Source organism: Staurois parvus, unplaced genomic scaffold (assembly GCF_062004578.1).
Source record: "Staurois parvus isolate SC_StPar_1 unplaced genomic scaffold, SC_StPar_1.0 ptg000491l, whole genome shotgun sequence".
NCBI classification, from domain to species: Eukaryota; Metazoa; Chordata; class Amphibia; order Anura; family Ranidae; genus Staurois; species Staurois parvus.
This window is the reverse complement of record NW_028318287.1, coordinates 263,662-283,310: the sequence shown is the minus strand read 5'-3', so window position 1 is coordinate 283,310 and position 19,649 is coordinate 263,662. Positions and strand designations below refer to the sequence as shown.

Below are 19,649 nucleotides of genomic sequence, written 5' to 3'. Positions count from 1 at the left end.
CGCTGATTGTAGTTGTCTGCGTTTTCCAAACCAGACACAAATTCCTGTGGGGTCTCTTTGATCAAGGCCGTTTTGTGGTTAAAAAAACCATAAAATCCCAGTAAAACAGACCCAGGCTATTGTCTGAAGTCTTTAAAAAGCCACTATATCACAATTAGCACACATTTCTTTTTATTTTTGTATTATCCTTGAAATATGTTATTATCACTACTGTTTGAAATGAGGAACCTAATAAAAATCTGGTGGTCTGCCAAACCAAGCCCCTCATACTTACACTGTATAGATATATATATATATATATATATATATATATATATATATATACACACTATATTGCCCGCATTATTGGGTCGCCGGCCTTTCCACCCACATGACCTATAATGACATCCCAGTCTTAGTCCGTAGGGTTCAATATTGAGTTGGCCCCGCCCTTTGCAGCTATAACAGCTTCAACTCTTCTGGGAAGGCCGTCCACAAGGTTTAGGAGGGTGTCTATGGGAAGGTTGGACCATTCTTCCAGAAGCACATTTGTCAGGTCAGGCACTGATGTCGCTCTAATTCATCCCAAAGGTGTTCTATGGGGTTGAGGTCAGGACCCTGTGCAGGCCAGTCAAGTTCCTCCACCCAAAACTGGCTCCTCCATGTCTTTATGGACCTTGCTTTGTGCACTGGTGCGCAGTCATGTTGGAACAGGAAGGGGCCATCCCCCAACTCTTCCCACAAAGTTGGGAGCATGAAATTGTCCAAAATGTCTTGGTATACTGACGCCTTGAGTATTCCCTTCACTGGAACTAGGAGGCCAAGCCTAACCCCTGGAAAAACAACCCCACACCATAATCCTTCCTCCACCAAACTTTACACTTGACGCAATGCAGTCAGGCAAGTACTGTTCTCCTAGCAACCGCCAAACCCAGACACGTCCATCGGATTGTCAGACAGGGAAGCGTGATTGAGGCAGTAGACAGGTCCAGGAGCAAGCTGAGTCGGTAACAGGAAATCACGGGTCAAAGTCACAGGAACAGGGCACGGGGAGCTAGAGATCATCCAGCAACTTGAGGAAGTGATGAGCCTCCTTACAAAGGCCGTCTGGCACTAGACTGAGGCTGATGTGTCCTTCTGCGGCCATGCAGAGTACTGGCAGAAATGCCAGATCTTCCAGAACTTCTGCAGTGGACAGGACCCTGACAATAGGACAATATTGTTCTACAAAACATGTTCTCATTGGTCTAATTGTGGATGTAAGTGAGAAACACCCACATCATGGTCAAACAACTTCTAGCATCCATAGGCAGCTTTATGGTGGTGGTGGGGGGGATAAAAAATTCAATGTGCATATACAAATGTTCCTCATCTTATTGTTTCCTTCAGCTAATTATTGCTAATTGTTGAGTTCAAATTTTGCCTTTTTAGGTTTTCTGAACGGGAGACACTGGTGGAAAGTTTTATTTTAGAAATCAAAATTGCAGAGCCATTGGCCAGCATTGTTCTACTGGGAGAGAATTCTCTAGAAGTTCCAGAGTTTTATGGCATTTCATCTAAATCGGTGGACAAAAACATCCTGACCTTCAAGCAACGTTTGGAAAGACCAGGGATCATCTGTGTGGTCAGGACCCTCGGGTCTGAAATGGGTCTTCCCGCCTATGGACAGATGGTGATAGAGGATTCAAAGTATGACAGCAGGCTTGTTGCTGACTCTCTTCTGCCCCCTCGAGTGAGGAACTGTGAGTGCACTGATAATGTATTGATGACCCACCTGATGATGTGGCTGGGCATAACCTGCTTACAACGAAGAACCACAGTTGGGGTATAAATAATATGATATACATAGTCACCTCTTCTGGAGATTTTGAGCTATTCTATGTCAACATTTCTGAAGTCCCAGAAAAGGGGACATTATTTTTCATAACAGTAAACTGGACATTTGAGGCACTCACCCTATGGTGCCAAGTCCTTTGGGAATTGAAAACAATTAACTATTGTACACAAAATGTATATTTATTATGCACATAAAAGTAAAACTAACCTTAACTTGACCCTTATAATCAAAGAACCCCCCCCTCCATTCCCTTTACCTTACCGTGAACTTACTCTTAACCACTTCCAGTCCGGACACTTTCCCCCCCTTCCAGTCCGGACACTTTCCCCCCCTTCCAGTCCGGACACTTTCCCCCCTTCCAGTCCGGACACTTTCCCCCCCTTCCAGTCCGGACACTTTCCCCCCCTTCCAGTCCGGACACTTTCCCCCCCTTCCAGTCCGGACACTTTTCCCCCCCTTCCAGTCCGGACACTTTTACCCCCTTCCAGTCCGGACACTTTCACCCCCTTCCTGCCCAGGCCAATTTTCAGCTTTCAGTGCTGTCACGCTTTCATTGACAATTGCGCGGTCATGCAACACTGTACCCATATGAATTTTTTAGCATTTTTTTGAGACAGATAAAGCTTTATTTTGGTGGTATTTATTCACCACTGGGATTTTTATTTTTTTTGCTATATAAATGAAAAAGTCCAAAAATTGTGAAAAAGTGTTTTTCTTATAAAATTTTGCAAACAAATATTTCATCATAAATCTTGGCCAAAATTTATTCAGTTATCTTTTTAGTAAAAAAAAATAACCCAAATTAGTTTATAACCAAAATTTTGAATTTTTAAAAACTTTTTTTACATTTTTATTTTATTTTTTTATATTATTATTTTTTTTTTCTACATACTGTCACCCTAGCAATAGAGTGTCACCATAGTGACGCTGTACTACTTGTGGGGGGTGATGAAGATTTTTTTTTTTACACTGATTGCTTTTACACCCATAAAGGCTGTAAAAGCAATCATTTCTCCTTCTCTCTGGCTGCATTCCTGCAGCCATTGAGAACTACTGTGTGAGCTGTGATTGGTTACAGCTTGTCACATGGTACAAGGCTGTGAATAGCCTTGTACCATGTGACCTCTGATCATTCACAGATTTCACACGTAGTAAGCAATGATGTCACAAGTGACATCTTGCTTACTACTCTACATGTGATCACTGATTGGCCAATCAGTGATCACATGATCGGGACCTCGCACAGCGGTCCCGTACGACAATTGGTGTTCCACTGTGTCCGGAGGACACAGCGGGCACCGGATCGCGGTGCTGCGCTCCCAGGGAGTGCGCACAGTCCAAAATGGCGGGCGCCATTTATGAATGGCAACCCGCCCCTGGATTGCCACCGTCCGGCCGTTTATATACCACGGCTGGACGGGAGGTGGTTAAATCTTACCTTATAGTGACCCCTTTGAACCTAACCCAACCAACCAAAAAAAACACAACCAACCAACAAAACAAAAAATAATATCACGATGAATAATTTGGCTGCTAGACATGTAGAGAAAGAAAAAATTAGTTTTGGATCGATTTGCTAATTTTCTCATTTCGTTTTGTTTATTCGTTTTCGACTGGATTCAAATTTTTCCAATGGATGCAAATATTCAAATCGAATTTGAGTCGAAAATATTGAAAGGATCCAAATTCTTTGTGAAGCATAGCTGGTTGTATTCTATTTGTAATTTGAATTTCAGAAGACGGTTATATTCTTTCTATTTTATTCTCATCTCTTCTATTCCTCTTCTATTCTATTGTTTCTCTTACTTTTCTATTCTATTCTTTTATTTTATTTTCTGTTGTAGCACTACCCCTTTAGGAGTCGCTAAGTTTTTGGATCCCCCTACGGTCCAGCACAGACAGGCAACATGCATCTTCTTCCTCCACACTGAGAGAGTAACCAGTCCTTAGGCTTTTTTTTGTAATTTTTTTTTTAAAGAGTACTGAACTTGGATGGGGTTGAGGGATATATGGGATGCCCAAAGAACTGTGAACTTCCAGGACAAACTATGTACAAGCCTATGGACTGGAAGTAAAATCTGTCTATTCTTTGAGAGCTCTTCAGCTCTCCAGCGTACCTCAGGTGAATCCTCCTCTTTAACCATCAGTACTAAGGGTATTCCCTGGGTAAGGGCATCCAGAAGCTGCCAAAGATTAAACAGACCCGGCCAAGGAGCTAGTCGGTTCTTCACCTGACTGCCCTCTCCCCTTATCCGGCCCAGGGGGAGTAAGGTTACTCACACTGTCCTTCCTGATAGCTTTATGGGTTGGTGTCTGCCTTCAGGCCTTCCACTGGGCTGGCTCCTTCCCTGCTGCTCATGCTGTCCCTCCTAATAGATAGTGGCACAGTGGAGATTCCCTCTTCCAGCATCTGCTTGTAGGTGCCCTCCCTGGGCCCCCTCCCAAACTCCACACTCCAGCCTCCTACTCCATCTTCCAACCGACACTCATTGACTACTTCCTGCTGATCAGACTCATATCTGAGGACTGTCCTGACCCCATGCCAAGCCTCCTGCTTGGGGATTGATCAAGATCCCTTTAGACATGCAAATAGGTCCCTCCTCATCACACCCACTGCCTTCTAGAAACTTCTCAAGCCTCAAGAGCAAGGAGAGGTGAGGTATCAGGGACCAGATCTGCAGAGCCCTCAGTCCTGACCCAAGGTGACCTGGTTGACTCACACTCATGCCCAGGCTGCTATTCAGCCTCTGCCAAAAAACCTAGCTAGCTCCCCCTGGCTAACTAGAGGGGTGTTACACTATTCTATTCCTTTATTTTCTATTCTAATTTTATTCTATTCTTTTATTTTCTGTTCTATTATGTTTCCCTCTATTCTTTTCTGTTTTATTCTGTTCTATTCTTTTCTGTTTTATTCTATTCTATTCCTTTAGAAATTAGAATTTTGGAAGATGGCTATATTCTATTTCAATATTTTTATTAAAGAAATGTATGTTTTTTATAATACAACAAGCTCATGATACGCCCACACAGGGGCAGAGCGAAACAATAGCATACATAAGCAGATACAAATCAGCAGGGTGTATTAGCCAAATAACGGGACGTCCAATGACACCAAGGAGGGACGGCAAAAAGCCGAACCAAACAGTAACAGCAGCAATCCATCATGTTACTGAAAAAAAAACAAAGAGGAAAACCCCCACCGAGAAGTATCAGCTCAGAACATACGGGAAAGAAACCCAAACTGATAAAAAAAAGAAAGTATAAGAACATAGAAAGAAATAAGGAAGGGAGAAAGATTCAGAGAAAGAACATGGAAGAAAGGAAGACTAGAAGAGTCACGGATCCAGGGCCAGCACAGGCAATGACTATAAGAGGTCATAGCTAGTAGGAGGCAGGGATGGCAAGGAATAATGTATCCAAGGTTTCCAGACCTTAAGGAATCTCGGATGAGAATCTTGAAAAACACTAGACATCTGTTCATTGATCAGCATAGCATTCATCCGGGTCTTCACCCCCTGGAAGACAACTGAAGGGGTTCTCCAAACTTGAGCTATAGCACGTTTGGCCGAAATGAATAGGTAGGATGCCAATTTAGATGGCTATATTCTAACACAGTCTTTGAAGAAAATCAGCAATAGTCAGCAATATGTTTTTATTTCGCATTTGTTTTTTTAATTAGATTTAGTTTTCAAATTCAATTTGAATTTCGGATGATAGTTCATTTCGTTATTTTGGATTCGTTTAAATTCATTCCTATTGTAATTCAGAAATTGGGATACGTCCAAAAAACAAAAATTTTGGCTGAATTTTGATTTGCAACGAAACGAACCGCACATGTCTATTAGCTGCCAAACTTGTACCCACAACCCAAAGCTCACTTTTAAGCTAACATTCCATAGTCCTACATGTGCAGATTTTACTGAGAGGAAGAACCATAGACAATTGTTTGAAAATTCTCTTCCAGCCATTATGCCTCTGGCTTTAATAGCTACTGCTTGGGAAGAGTTAGTGTTTCTTTTATGTACAGTATTTTTAGATGAACTTTTTTTATTCTTTTTCCCTCCAGACAGGCAAGAAAAATTGCGATGTTCTGGCAACAAGGCCTGCCACCCGGGACTAAAGGAAATGAGGTTACTGAAAGCCAACTGTGCCGATCTTCTCGAGATGGGTATTAGATATGAACACCTCAGTCCTCCCTCCCCTGATGTTGATTACATACCGCTTCAGATTGAATACCGCAGCCAAGACAATCGAAAACAGTTGCAGGCCAGTAACAAATCTTCTAACATCACCATAAAAACAGATGTCTCCATTGTGTATGTTGGCAAATATACAATATGTGATACCATATAACACGTTTGGTGCTAAACACAAGTTTGTAGATAGATAGGCAACAATGGCCTGTTCCAAATTCTCAGACCTGTACTTGAACCATTTGCATACACAGCACTACCCCCCAAGGAGCCGCATATAGTTTCTCTGGCCCTAGATGGAACCTCACTCCTACTGACACAACCTAAATGCTTTGGCCGGGACCTCCTGGCAGACACACAAGAAGGGTACGCACCAACTGTGATGAAAGGAACAGGTTGTATTGGCAGAACTAGCATTATAAAGAAATACAACAGTTTAAAGATTTAAAGTTAAACACAATGTGACAACACAATGACAACACAGTGCAGTTAGCTTAAGTACCTTTTTTGAGGTTTATTATGTTCTGCATTATGTTCTGCAGTACAGAGTATGTAAACAATAGCTCTCTGACTGGAAGACCACAACCCAAGTGATTTTAAGTGGTTAACCAAAGAACAACAGGCTAGCTCACTTGAGGGCTCTCAACTGGGAGAGTCTGCGCCTTGGCCTGAAAGTCTGTTAAATTTCCTGCACACCAGTGCTGCTAACCCTTGGTACCCTTGGCGTCTCAATAGTTCTATGATTTAGACTTCTGCCAGTTAGTTGGGGCCCTTATGTTGGCGCGCAAAGCAGGGTGACATTATTTTAAGATGTAGAGTCAATTGGGACAGTTCACTTTAAGAGGTGAAGTTATTGAGGTAGTTCACTTTAAAAAGTGAAGTTATTGGGGTTGTTCACCCCCCTTTTAAGTTGTCAAAGTAAACGCAGTTGAAGAGAGGAATCTGCTAAGCAGGGAGCAAAGTGGTAACACAGTTCAGCAATCTGCATGCAGCAGCTGCATTATTGGAAAAGGTGGTGGCTTGCATCAATAGATGGAAGAAAAATATTTGGCTTTGGTAAAGATCAGTGCAAGGTAGTATCTATTGCCCAGGAAGACCTAAACTGGCAACAAGAACTAACTCTAACTCGTAGCAATGAACAGTGGGTCAGCGACCCTCTCACACAGTTCTTCTGCAGCAATCGGAAGGAGTTTAAGTTGTCATGCAGTGATGGAGTGGCGGCTGTGGCGGTTGGAACACATGCACCCCTGCAGCAGCTCTGGAAGCTGATGGATCTCCTCAGAGGGGTCCTCTTGACTCAGCATTCAGCACAACAGTTGCTTATGTTGCTGGGGGTTCAATTGTTGCTGGGAGGGATCTACTGTTGAGGGAGAGGTCTATTGATGATGGTTGCTGGGAGATCTGTTGATGCTGCTGTTGTCTACTGCTGTCGGGGTGGATCTATTGTTTCTGAGCCCGTATCTTGTTGTGGGGGGGGGGGTCCATTGCTGTTGTGGGGGTCTATTGTTGTAGGGTGAATTTATTGTTACTGGAGGGGTCTTTTGTTGTGGGGGATCTATTGTTACCTGGTTCTTCTCTAAAAATGGTAGTACTGGAAGATTGGTAGGGGGTGGAACCAAAGGACGGTGCTCGTAGGTGGGTAGGGGGCGTAGACAAGGGGTGATTCAAAAAGGTTAGTTCCTTCACCTATTCTCTGAGAAAAAAAGCCCTGCCCAGGGGCGGACTGACCATTTAGGCACTCGAGCACTGCCCGAGGGCCCAGGCTCAGTAGAGGACCCCATGAGATGCCCCTGGTACCTTTCATAGGCTTTTTTTTGGTGTGGTTTGAGTGTGGGCAAGGACATAGGGGCCCCATGATTTCCTATTGCCCGGGGGCCCCATGAGTTGTCAGTCCACCCCTGGCCCTGCCCATTACAAATGGCAATTAGCATTTTTAGCAACCAAGATGCCCAAATGCAGATACACAATAGTGTGGGGTAGCACTTCCATTTGGACAGTACACAATGGTGACAGACAGAACACTTAACCATCATAAAGTATCCAATCTAAACACACACAGTCAGGAACTGGCGGAATCCACAGACAGCAAGTCCATGGAGGCAATAGAAGAGGGAGAGAGTGTAGGCTCACAAATCCACTAGAGCTCAAACTGTCCTGTGGTGAGACTCTGACTCCAGCCAGATCTGACTTCAATTGAAATGCTGACTGTGAGCCAGGTCTTCTCATCCAACACCAGTACCTGGCGTACAAATGTTCTTTTGGCTGAATTGAGCACTAGTGATGAGCTCAGGTTTGGTCCAAACCTGTGTTTGGCTAAACCTGGAGAGGAGCTGTCATTCCTAGGCCAATCAGCTGCGGACCGGACAATCCCAACACCGCATGATTGTGACATCATTGATCCAATATGGCCACATGGGCATATTAGGTCAATGACATCAACCTGGTATTGCCATGTGCTCATATTCGGTCAATGTTACTAACAATTGACAATTGAAAACGTCCTCAGTGTGGGTGAAGATTGCCACCATTCGTATTAAAAACAATATGTAAACATTTTCCTCTTATGGGATTTTAAGGGCAGCCAAATATAGCATAAAAATTACCAGAAAATATTAAATTTCATTACAGATGTTAAAATATCAAATTCCATTAAAAGGACTGTTTTTGCACACATTCATAGCACCATGTACACAGTTGAAAGTCTGGTTGCAGTCACATATGTGGTACTATCAGAAAGGTTTCTGCTGTTTGAACCCGACGTTTGTTTCGTTCGCAGCTGATTCTAATGCTAGAAAAGTCAAATGCATTTCAAAATTGCATGGGCATAACCAGGGGCGGACTGACAGCTCATGGGGCCCCCGGGCAATAGGGGATCATGGGGTCCATGTAGCCTTGCCCACACTCAAAAAAGCCTATAAAAAGTCACCAGGAGCATTTCATGGGGCCCCCTACTGACCCCGGGCCTTCGGGCAGTGCCCAAGTGCATGAATGGTCAGTCCGCCCCTGGGTATAACATTCTTCCTCAGGGAAATGCACCACAAAAACATGTATGACTTTCTGCAGAGGTAGTATCCTCACAGATCACCACATGGATGTCCATCCTCCACCAGAGAGCACCCCAAAATAGAACAAGACTGCCTAGGGACAGAGAACTGCTATTACCAGGCTTCTAAGATGGTTATCATCAATAAAACGACAAGAGGTCCAACAGCTGGTGTGCTCCACAGTCGGCAAAGAAAAAAAAAACACACTAGCTGTTGAACCTCTTGTCATTTTTGATAACCATCTTGGAAGCAGTTCTCTGTCCCTATCAGGGACGGACTGACAACTCATGGGGGCGCCGGGCAATAGGGGATCATGGGGCCCCTGTGTCCTTGCTCACACTCAAACCACACCCAAATAAGCCTATGAAAGATACCTGGAGCATCTCATGGGGCCCCCTGCTGACCCGAGTGCCCAAATGGTCAGTCCGCCCCTGGTCCCTATGCGGTCTGATTGCAAGCTGGCATCCCAAGCTCATCCCTAATGAGCACACATTCCCATACAAACACTCCAGAAGTTTGTAGAAACCCTTTCCAGAAATGTGGAGAATAGTATAGCTGCAAACAGGAGGCCAACTCCATAATAATGTCCACGTTTTTGAAATGGGATGTTTAACAAGCTCATATGTACACTCACCGGACTCTTTTTTAGGTACACCTGTTCAATTGCTTGGTAACACAAATTGCTAATCAGCCAATCACATGGCAGAAACTAAAAGTATTTAGGCATCTAGATGTGGTGAAGACGACTTTCTAAAGTTCAAACCGAGCATCAAAATGGGGAAGAAGGGGATTTAAGTGACTTTGACCATGGCATGTTTGTTGGTGCCAGACGGGCTGGTCTGAGTATTTCAAAAACTGCTCATCTACTGGAATTTTCACGCACAACCATCTCTCAGGTTTACAGAGAATAGTCCGTAATAGAGAAAATGTCCAGTGAGCGGCAGTTGTGTGGACGGAAATTCCTTGTTGAGGTCAGAGGTCAGAGGAGAATGGGCAGACTGGTTTGAGATGATAAAAAGGCAACAGTAACTCAAAAAACCACTTGTTACTACCAAGGTATGCAGAATACCATCTCTGAACACACAACATGTCAAACCTTTAAGCACATGGGCTACAGCAGCGGAAGACCACACCAGATGCCACTCCTGTCAGCTAAGAACTGGAAACAGAGGATACAATTCACACAGGCTCACCAAAATTGGACTATAGAAGATTGGAAAAATTTTACCTGGTTTGATGAATCTCAATTTCAGCTGCGGCATTCAGATGGTAGAGTCAGAATATGGTGTAAACAACATGAAAGCATGGATCCATCCTGCCTGGTATCAACGGTTCAGGCTGGTGGTGTCATGGTGTGGAGGAGATTTTCTTGGCACACTTTGGGCCCCTTAGTACCAATTGAGGATTGTTTAAACACCACAGCCTACCTGAGTATTGTTGCTGACCATGTCCATCCCTTTATGACTAGTGTCCTCATCTTCAGATGGGTCCTTCCAGCAGGATTACTCACCATGCCACAAAGATCAAATCATCTCCAACTGGTTTCTTGAACATGACAATGAGGTCACTGTACTCCAATGGCCTCCATAGTCACCAGATCTCCATCCAGTAGAGCACCTTTGGGATGTGGTAGAACGGGAGATTCGATTAATGGGTGTGCAGCTGACAAATCTGCAGCAACTGCGTGATGCTATCATGTCAATATGGACCAAAATCTCTGAGGAACGTTTCCAACACCTTGTTGAATCTACGCCATGAAAAATGAAGGCAGTTTTTAAGGCAAAAGAGGGTCCAACCCAGTACTAGCAAAGTGTACCTAATAAAGTGGTCGGTGAGTGTATATCTCTAATGTTTATTTTTTAAAAGGCTCAGTTCATCGTTATTTCTATAAAAATCCCAGTTATCATCACCAAGGACCTGGCTCACATTTTCTTATATTTGGTCTTCTTTTATTTATCTCTAATTATTCCTGATTTTCAGGCTCAGAACATTTGGATTCCAGTGAAAATCTCAGGTGCAGTCCCCAACACTTCACCCCGGGCTGCCTTTATGCCCATGTTTATCTTGGAAATCGACCAGTTCATCTTGACCACTCTTACCACGGCCACTCTCGATGCCGAAGATGATGAGACTCCAAAGAACAAGCTTGTGTTTAAGATCAGCAAACCACCACCGGAGGGATATATCACCCATGTAGATGACCAGACCAAAGCCATTACCTCCTTCACCTGGCAAGACTTACATGACCTGAAGATAGCATACCAGCCACCCAACACCTCCCATCCCGAAAGACGCAACTATGAGGTACGTTGTCAGTTGAAATTTCTAAATCCACTTGTTCTTGTCCCATAGCAGTCAACAAGTTTTCAAGGCTAAAAAAGTGAAGATGATAAATACTGTGAGTTGGATGGGCAGTGAATAGGAACATTTCATAAAGCATAGCCCAAGGACAATTTTTTTTGTTGTTTTCAGATTTAGAGTTGGAAAGAGTTAGTATTACCGTGAGACTTCTGTCTGTATTCCCATTGAGAAGATTTTCCTTTACTTCCTATTCCTGGAAAACCTCCCCTTGTGTCCAGGGGCGGACTGACCATTTGGAAACTTGGGCACTGCCCGAGGGTCCGGGGTCAGTAGAGGGCCCCATGAGATGCCCCTGGTACCTTTTTCATAGGCTTTTTTGAGTTTGGGCAAGGATACAGGGGCCCCATGATCCCCTATTGCCATGAGTTGTCAGTCCGCCCCTGCCCGTGTCCCCTTAGAGAGATTTCCCCTCACTTCCTTTCCTGATATTTCCTAAAGCAGAGGTCTCCAGATTTTCTAAACAAAGGGCCAGTTTATTGTCTATCAAACTTTAGGGGGCCGGACTGTGGCCAGTGGGAGAAGAAAATGTCCTGGCGTCAGCAGTATTAAGCAATGCCCCCTCGTTGGTATTAAGAGTGCCCCATCACTGGTATCAATGGAAGAAATATCGCCCCATCATTTGTGTCAGTGGGAGGAATGGGGCCACACCATTGGTGTCAGTGGGAGGAATAGTGCCCCATCATTGGTATCAGTGGGAGGAATAGTGCCCCATCATTGGTATCAGTGGGAGGAATAGTGCCCCATCATTGGTGTCAGTGGCAGGAATAGTGCCCCATCATTGGTATCAGTGGCAGGAATAGTGCCCCATCATTGGTATCAGTGGGAGGAATAGTGCCCTGTCATTGGTGTCAGTGGGAGCAATAGTGCCCTGTCATTGGTGTCAGTGGGAGGAATAGTGCCCCATCATTAATATCAGTGGGAGGAATAGTGCCCCATCACTGGTATTAATGGAAGGAATCGCAGCCCATCATTTGTGTCAGTGGGAGGAATGGGGCCACACCATTGGTGTCAGTGGGAGGAATAGTGCCCCATCATTGGTATCAGTGGGAGGAATAGTGCCCCATCATTGGTATCAGTGGGAGGAATAGTGCCCCATCATTGGTATCAGTGGCAGGAATAGTGCCCCATCATTGGTGTCAGTGGGAGGAATAGTGCCCCATCATTGGTATCAGTGGCAGGAATAGTGCCCCATCATTGGTATCAGTGGGAGGAATAGTGCCCTGTCATTGGTGTCAGTGGGAGGAATAGTGCCCTGTCATTGGTGTCAGTGGGAGGAATAGTGCCCCATCATTGGTATCAATGGGAGGAATAGTGCCCCATCACTGGTATTAATGGAAGGAATCGCAGCCCATCATTTGTGTCAGTGGGAGGAATGGGGCCACACCATTGGTGTCAGTGGGAGGAATAGTGCCCCATCATTGGTATCAGTGGGAGGAATAGTGCCCCATCATTGGTATCAGTGGGAGGAATAGTGCCCTGTCATTGGTGTTAGTAGGAGGAATAGTGCCCCATCATTGGTGTCAGTGGGAGGAATAGTGCCCCATCATTGGTGTCAGTGGGAGGAATAGTGCCCCATCATTGGTGTCAGTGGGAGGAATAGTGTGCCATAGTTGGTGTCAGTGGGAGGAATAGTGTGCCATAGTTGGTGTCAGTGGGAGGAAATAATGCCACAAGGGTGGGATAAAAGCAAGCAAAGGGTCGCATCTGGCCCAGGGCTGCAGTTACGGATGGAGTTGGGAAGAGTTAAAATTACTGAGAGTTCTGCTTTTGATCCCATGAAAGTTGAGATGAGATTTTCCTTTGTTTTCCATTCCTGGAACATCTGCCTCTTGTGTCCCCTTAGAGAGGTTTCCCCTCACTTTCTGTCCTGACAATACCTTAAGTAAAAGACCAGTTTATTGTCCATCAAACTTTTAGGGGGCCAGACTGTGGCCAACTGGGGTGGGAATACAAAATTGCCCCTCATTGGTATTAGGGGTGTAATAGTGCCCCATCACTGGTATCAATGGACAGCCTCATCAATGTCATTTTTAGCAAAAGCGTAGAGACTGCAGCATGTGAACATCCCTGTCCGCTGCCTTTGGGGGTGATTTATGGGGGGTGCTAAAACTTTGGCTCAATCATGTGTTTGTAACACCCCCTAACCGCATTACTAGTGGAGCCCTTGGCTGGTGAGGCGATGGATTATTCTATAAAGCACATCGCCTGAAAACTGGTTTCTTGTTTCCGTTTTTTTGTGCTATTAATAGTAAGTGTCTTCTCCGCTTCTACCTGTAGGTGGAATTCCAAGCAATCGATAGCTATTTCCTGAGCAGCCCCCCGATCATGGTCCATTTCTCTATCAGAACTGCAGAGACAAACGCCCCCCGAGTGTCCTGGAATATGGGTGAGTAACCAAAAATCAGTGGAGAGGGATGAGAACCCCTGTCAGGTATTTACTGCTGTCTGTGCCCCTGTTAGGGAGATTCATTCTGTAAATCCCAAATTTTGGGTTGTCACCAGAACAGGAATAAAAGGAAAATCTTCCAATGGGGACACTAGTTCTGGTGACAGCCCAGGACTTCCTTTACTTTGGAAGGGTTTCCTGTCACTTCCGGTTTTGGCTATAGGACAGGAAGTGAAGGGAAATCTCCCCATTGGGGCACAGATGGGGGATATAACCATCTCTTATTATATTCAAAATAAAAACAACTGCCTTTAGTTCTACGTAAAGGCTAGGTTCACACCTATGCAAGCTGCAATTGGTGCATCTTTCCGGCACATTTTGCATTTTTGACACTATTTTATGCATTTGAATTTTTTTTTTTTTTGGCTAATAGGAAAGTATGACGGCTCTGTTCATGTAGTATAATTTTGATGCTTTTTTTTTTTTAACAGAGAAGCTTTGATGCGACTTTACACTCTCTGCTGCTCAAGTAGCATCACAGTCCCATCAAAGTAGTGCAGGAACCTTTATGAGTCCAAAGTCGCATGTTAGGACTAAAGGCTAGGCTGAGGGTTGAATGTTAAGGTTAAGGGTAGCCCATAACAGTGAGCGTGACATATAACCCTAACACTTAATACTAACCCTAATCCTATCCTTAACATTTAACCCTAACCCTAGCCTGTAACCCTAGTCCTAATATTTAACCCAAACCTTAACCCTAGTCCTTAACCCTAACCCTAAAATGTAACCCTAACCCTGAAATTTAACCCTAATCCTATCCCTAACCCTAACATTTAACAATAACCCTATAATCCTAGTCCTAATATTTAACCCAAACCTTAACCCTAGTCCTTAACCCTGAAATTTAACCCTTAACCCTAACATTTAACCTTAGCCCTAACCCTAACATTTAACTCTAACCCTAGCCCTTAACCCTAACCCTAATATTTAACCCTAACCCTAGTCATTAAACCAAACCCTAACATTTAACCCCAGCCCTTAACCTCAACCCTAATATTTAACCGTAGCCCTTAACTCTAATCCTAATATTTAACCCTAGTCCTTAATCCTAACCCTAACATTTAACTCTAACCCCAGCCCTTAACCCTAACCCTAACATTTAACCCTAGTCCTTAATCCTAACCCTAACCCTTAACCCTAACATTTAATCCTAACCCTAACATTTAACTCTAACCCTAGCCCTTAACCCTAACATTTAACCCTAACATTTAACCCTAGTCCTTAATCCTAACCCTAACATTTAACTCTAACCCTAGCCCTTAACCCTAACATTTAACCCTAACATTTAACCCTAGTCCTTAATCCTAACCCTAACCCTTAACCCTAACATTTAACCCTAGCCCTAACCCTAACATTTAACCTTAGCCCTAACCCTAAAATTTAACTCTAACCCTAGCCTTTAATCCTAACCCTAACATTTAACCCTAACCCCAGCCCTTAACCGTAACCCTAACATTTAACCCTAACCCTAGTCATTAAACCAAACCCTAACATTTAACCCCAGCCCTTAACCTCAACCCTAATATTTAACCGTAGCCCTTAACTCTAATCCTAATATTTAACCCTAGTCCTTAATCCTAACCCTAACATTTAACTCTAACCCCAGCCCTTAACCCTAACCCTAACATTTAACCCTAGTCCTTAATCCTAACCCTAACCCTTAACCCTAACATTTAATCCTAATCCTAACATTTAACTCTAACCCTAGCCCTTAACCCTAACATTTAACCCTAGTCCTTAATCCTAACCCTAACCCTTAACCCTAACATTTAACCCTAGCCCTAACCCTAACATTTAACCTTAGCCCTAACCCTAAAATTTAACCCTAACCCTAGCCTTTAATCCTAACCCTAACATTTAACCCTAACCCCAGCCCTTAACCGTAACCCTAACATTTAACCCTAACCCTAGTCATTAAACCAAACCCTAACATTTAACCCTAGCCCTTAACCCTAACCCCAGCCCTTAACCCTAATATTTAACCGTAGCCCTTAACCCTAACATTTAACTCTAACCCTAGTCCTTAATCCTAACCCTAATATTTAACCCTAGTCCTTAATCCTAACCCTAGCATTTAACCCTCACCCTAGTCCTTAATAATAACCCTAGCCCTTAAACCTAATCCTAGCCCTTAACCTTTACCCTAACATTTAATCCTAAACCTAATAAACAACTCTAACCCTAGCCCTTAACTCTAACCCTAACATTTAACCCTAGCATATGACTTTGGACACATAAATTTCCCTGCACTACTTTGATGGGACTTTGATGGGACTTTGATGCTACTTGAGTGCCAGAGAGTGTAAAGTTGCATCAAATTCGCACGACATGGACAAAACTGTCATACTTGGCTATTACCCCCCCAAAAAAAACACAGCAAAATGCATAAAAAACTACAACACTTGTGTTTTTGATGCGGTTCCATAGAAGTCTATCACACACGAAACGCAATCTGCTGTAGGAACAATGTCCCTGGCCCTTTCAAAGATCTGCATCTGTTCAAAACGCACAGCTGTGAACTAGATCCATAGGAAATCATGTCAAATGGACTGCAGTGCGTTTCTGCAAACTGGAAAACGCACTGAAATCCGCATAAGTGTGAACCTAAGGTAAACAAAGATTTTAAATTTTTTCATTTAAAGTGATTGTAAAGCTTCGTATTTAAAAAAACAAACAAACATGATATACTTACCTGCTCTGTGTAATGGTATTGCACAGAGCAGTCCCGATCCTTCTTTTTTCGCATCCCCAGCCAGCTCTCCTGGCTCCATCTCTTCAGTGCCCCCCATAGGAAGCCGCTTCTGTCTCTGGCTTCAGAACCTTGAGCCGGGTTTACACTGAAGCGGTGTGGAATTTGCGGTGTTTTCTGTGCTAATTCCGCACCGCATCAGAATCGCACCCCGTTCATGCGAACCGCTGCGGGTGTGTATGTTAACAACACCCCGAAATTGGTCCGCAAAACGCGGTGCGATGTGCAGAATCAGAGCGTATAGATGTGAATACCCATGCAATCCGATTCTGGTGCGAACTAAAAAAGAGTCCTGCACATTTTTGGTGCCGGTGTGAATAGAGCCATACAAAATGTACGGCTCCGATTGCACCGCACACAAATCGCATGTGATCTGCACAGGAATGCGGTGCGGTTCCTGTGCGAATCACATGCGATGTACTGCGTCCTCCTAGAGCAAAATGAAAACTCCTCCTACAAGCGGTAACCAGTGCTCTGCTAAAGTCACAAGACTGCTCTATACTGCTGATGAGAAAAGGGATTTAGCAGTTTATATTGCTGCCAGGGGCGGACCGACAACTCCTGGGGCCCCCGGGCAATAGGGGATCATGGGACCCCTGTGTCCTTGCCCAAACTCAAAAAAGCCTATGAAAAAGGTACCAGGGGCATCTCATGGGGCCCCCTACTGACCCCGGGCCCTCGGGCAGTGCCGGAGTTTCCAAATGGTCAGTCCGCCCCTGATTGCTGCGCATGGGCAGTGGGGCACCCGGCTGCGAAGCCACAAGCTGTCACACTGAGCCCGGGTTCACACTGATGCGGTGCGGAATTTGCAATGTTTTCTTTGCAAATTCCACACCGCATCAGAATCCCACCCCGTTCATGCGAACCGCTGCGGGTGTGTATGTTAACAACACCCTGTAATCAGTGCGCAAAACGCTGTGCGATGTGCAGAATTGGATCGCATAGGTGTGAATACCCATGCGATCTGATTCTAGTGCGGACCCAAAAAAGAGTCCTGCACCTTTGTGGTGCGATTAAAGCTATACAAAATGTACGGCTCAAATCGCGCCGCACATAATTCGCATGTGATTTGCACAGGAATGAGGTGCGGTTCCTGAGCGAATCACATGCGATATACCGCACCGCATGTGTATGAACCTATCCCAGGGGCGGACTGACCATTCGTGTACTCAGGCACTGCCCGAGGGCCCGGGGTCAGTAGGGGGCCCCATGAAATGCCCCTGGTACCTTTTATAGGCTATTTGAGTGTGGACAAGGACACAGGGGCCCCATGATCCCCTATTGCCCGGGGGGCCCCATGAGTTGTCAGTCCGCCCCTGACCTAGCCTGAGGTCCTGGAACAAGAATGCAAATTGGGGGGGCGGAAGGATGATGGAAGTCATCACGACGGCCAGGAAATGAGTATGTTCGGAGGCAGGTGACGGCCTTTACATCCTCCATGCTTCCCTAGGACTGGTTCCCTTTACTTTTCCTAGCGATCATTAGAAACCTTCCCGTCTTCAGCGGTTGCGCTCATCGCTCTGCGTTCCTAAAATACACGCTGTAATGCAAATTTTAATTTTTAACAGTAAACAAGTTTTGATCCTTTTTATATATTTCACACGTTTTGTTTTTTTCTAGACGGAATGATCAGGTTTTTATGTAATAATTATAAAATTGTAAAATTGTAGCGTAGCTTTTTCCAAAAAAAAAAAAAAAAGTTTAACTAGTTTTTTGATTTATAGAAATCCCTCTCCGTGCGGTGAAAGGGCTTCTGGGTAATGGCTTTGCTGTAAAAGAAGGGGCTTATGCACATGGGTGGATAAGGGGCAGTAAAAATAGGAGGCTGGTGGTTTTAAAGACCCCCAACTGCCCTTCTTAGGATTCATTTAGACTTGCGATTGGGGAATGTTAAAAGCTGATGGTTGAGCCGAGATTTTAACACTTCCACCCCCACCCCCCACTTAGGCCCCATTCACTCTTAGTATATTATTACAGGATTTACATAGCGCCAACAGTTTACGCTTTACAACATAAGGGCAGACCGTACAATTGCAATACAAATAACAGGGGGATTCAGAGGGCCCTGACCTATAGAGCTTACAATCTAAGAGGGAGGGTCGAGAGATCTAAAACGGAATAACTGTGGGGGATGGGCTGATGAACAAAATACATGTACAGTTGTTAGGTGGGGGCAGGATAGGCCTCTCTGAAGAGATGAGTTATCAGAGATCGTCTAAAAGTGGACAGAGATGGAGATAGCCGAACGCATTGGGGAAGGGAGTTCCAGAGGATGGGAGTGGCTCTGGAGAAATCTTGGATGTGAGCATGGGAGGAGGTGACATGGGAACTAGAGAGCAGGAGGTCTTAGGAGTAATGAAGTGAACGATTTGGTTGGTATTTTGTTAGTGATACCTCACCTTAGTAAGACCTCATATGTTCAGTTTTGGGCACCAATTCAGAAAAAAGAACATTGGGGAACTGAGAAGGGCAACCAAACTGATACGAGGCATGGAGGAGATCAGCTATGAGGAAAGATTAGAGGAACTGAATTTATTCTCCACCCAGGGAAGGACTGCCCGATCATGTGACCCTGACCCTGATTGGGTGTCACAGTGATCACATTTATTTCAGGTACTTATATAGCGCCGTCAATTTACACAGCACTTTACATATATATTGTACATTCACATCAGTCCCTAACCCTCAAGGGGTGTACAATCTGAGGTCCCTAACTTACATTCATACATACACATACTAGGGCCAATTTAGACAGGATCCAATTCACCTACCAGCATGTCTTTGGAGTGTGGGAGGAAACTGGAGTATCCGGAGGAAACCCACGCTGGCACAGGGAGAACATGCAAACTCCAGGCAGGAGGTGCCGTGGCTGGAATTCGAACCCACGACCCGAGTACTGCCAGGCGGAAGTGCTAACCATTTAGCCACTGTGCTGCCTATGATCGGGAGTCTTACCTCTCACCTGGCTCCTGATCATTACTAGAGACTGGGAGCTGTCTTTGCAACTCAGTCACTGTGCTGGGAGCAGGCAGTGTGGGAG

At 44.6% G+C, this 19,649-nt stretch overlaps 1 protein-coding gene across 1 annotated transcript in view; it reads left to right on the top strand.

The window, feature by feature from the left end:
• The window catches only part of LOC149452180 (FRAS1-related extracellular matrix protein 1-like), a 278,816-nt gene that overhangs the window by 40,223 nt on the left and 218,944 nt on the right, over positions 1–19,649 (top strand). Inside the window, exons 4-7 of the mRNA XM_089689678.1 lie at positions 1,411–1,721; positions 5,883–6,082; positions 11,034–11,357; positions 13,692–13,800. Of these exons, the coding sequence (XP_089545804.1) occupies positions 1,411–1,721; positions 5,883–6,082; positions 11,034–11,357; positions 13,692–13,800 (944 nt within the window). The remainder of the gene's footprint in view (positions 1–1,410; positions 1,722–5,882; positions 6,083–11,033; positions 11,358–13,691; positions 13,801–19,649) is intronic.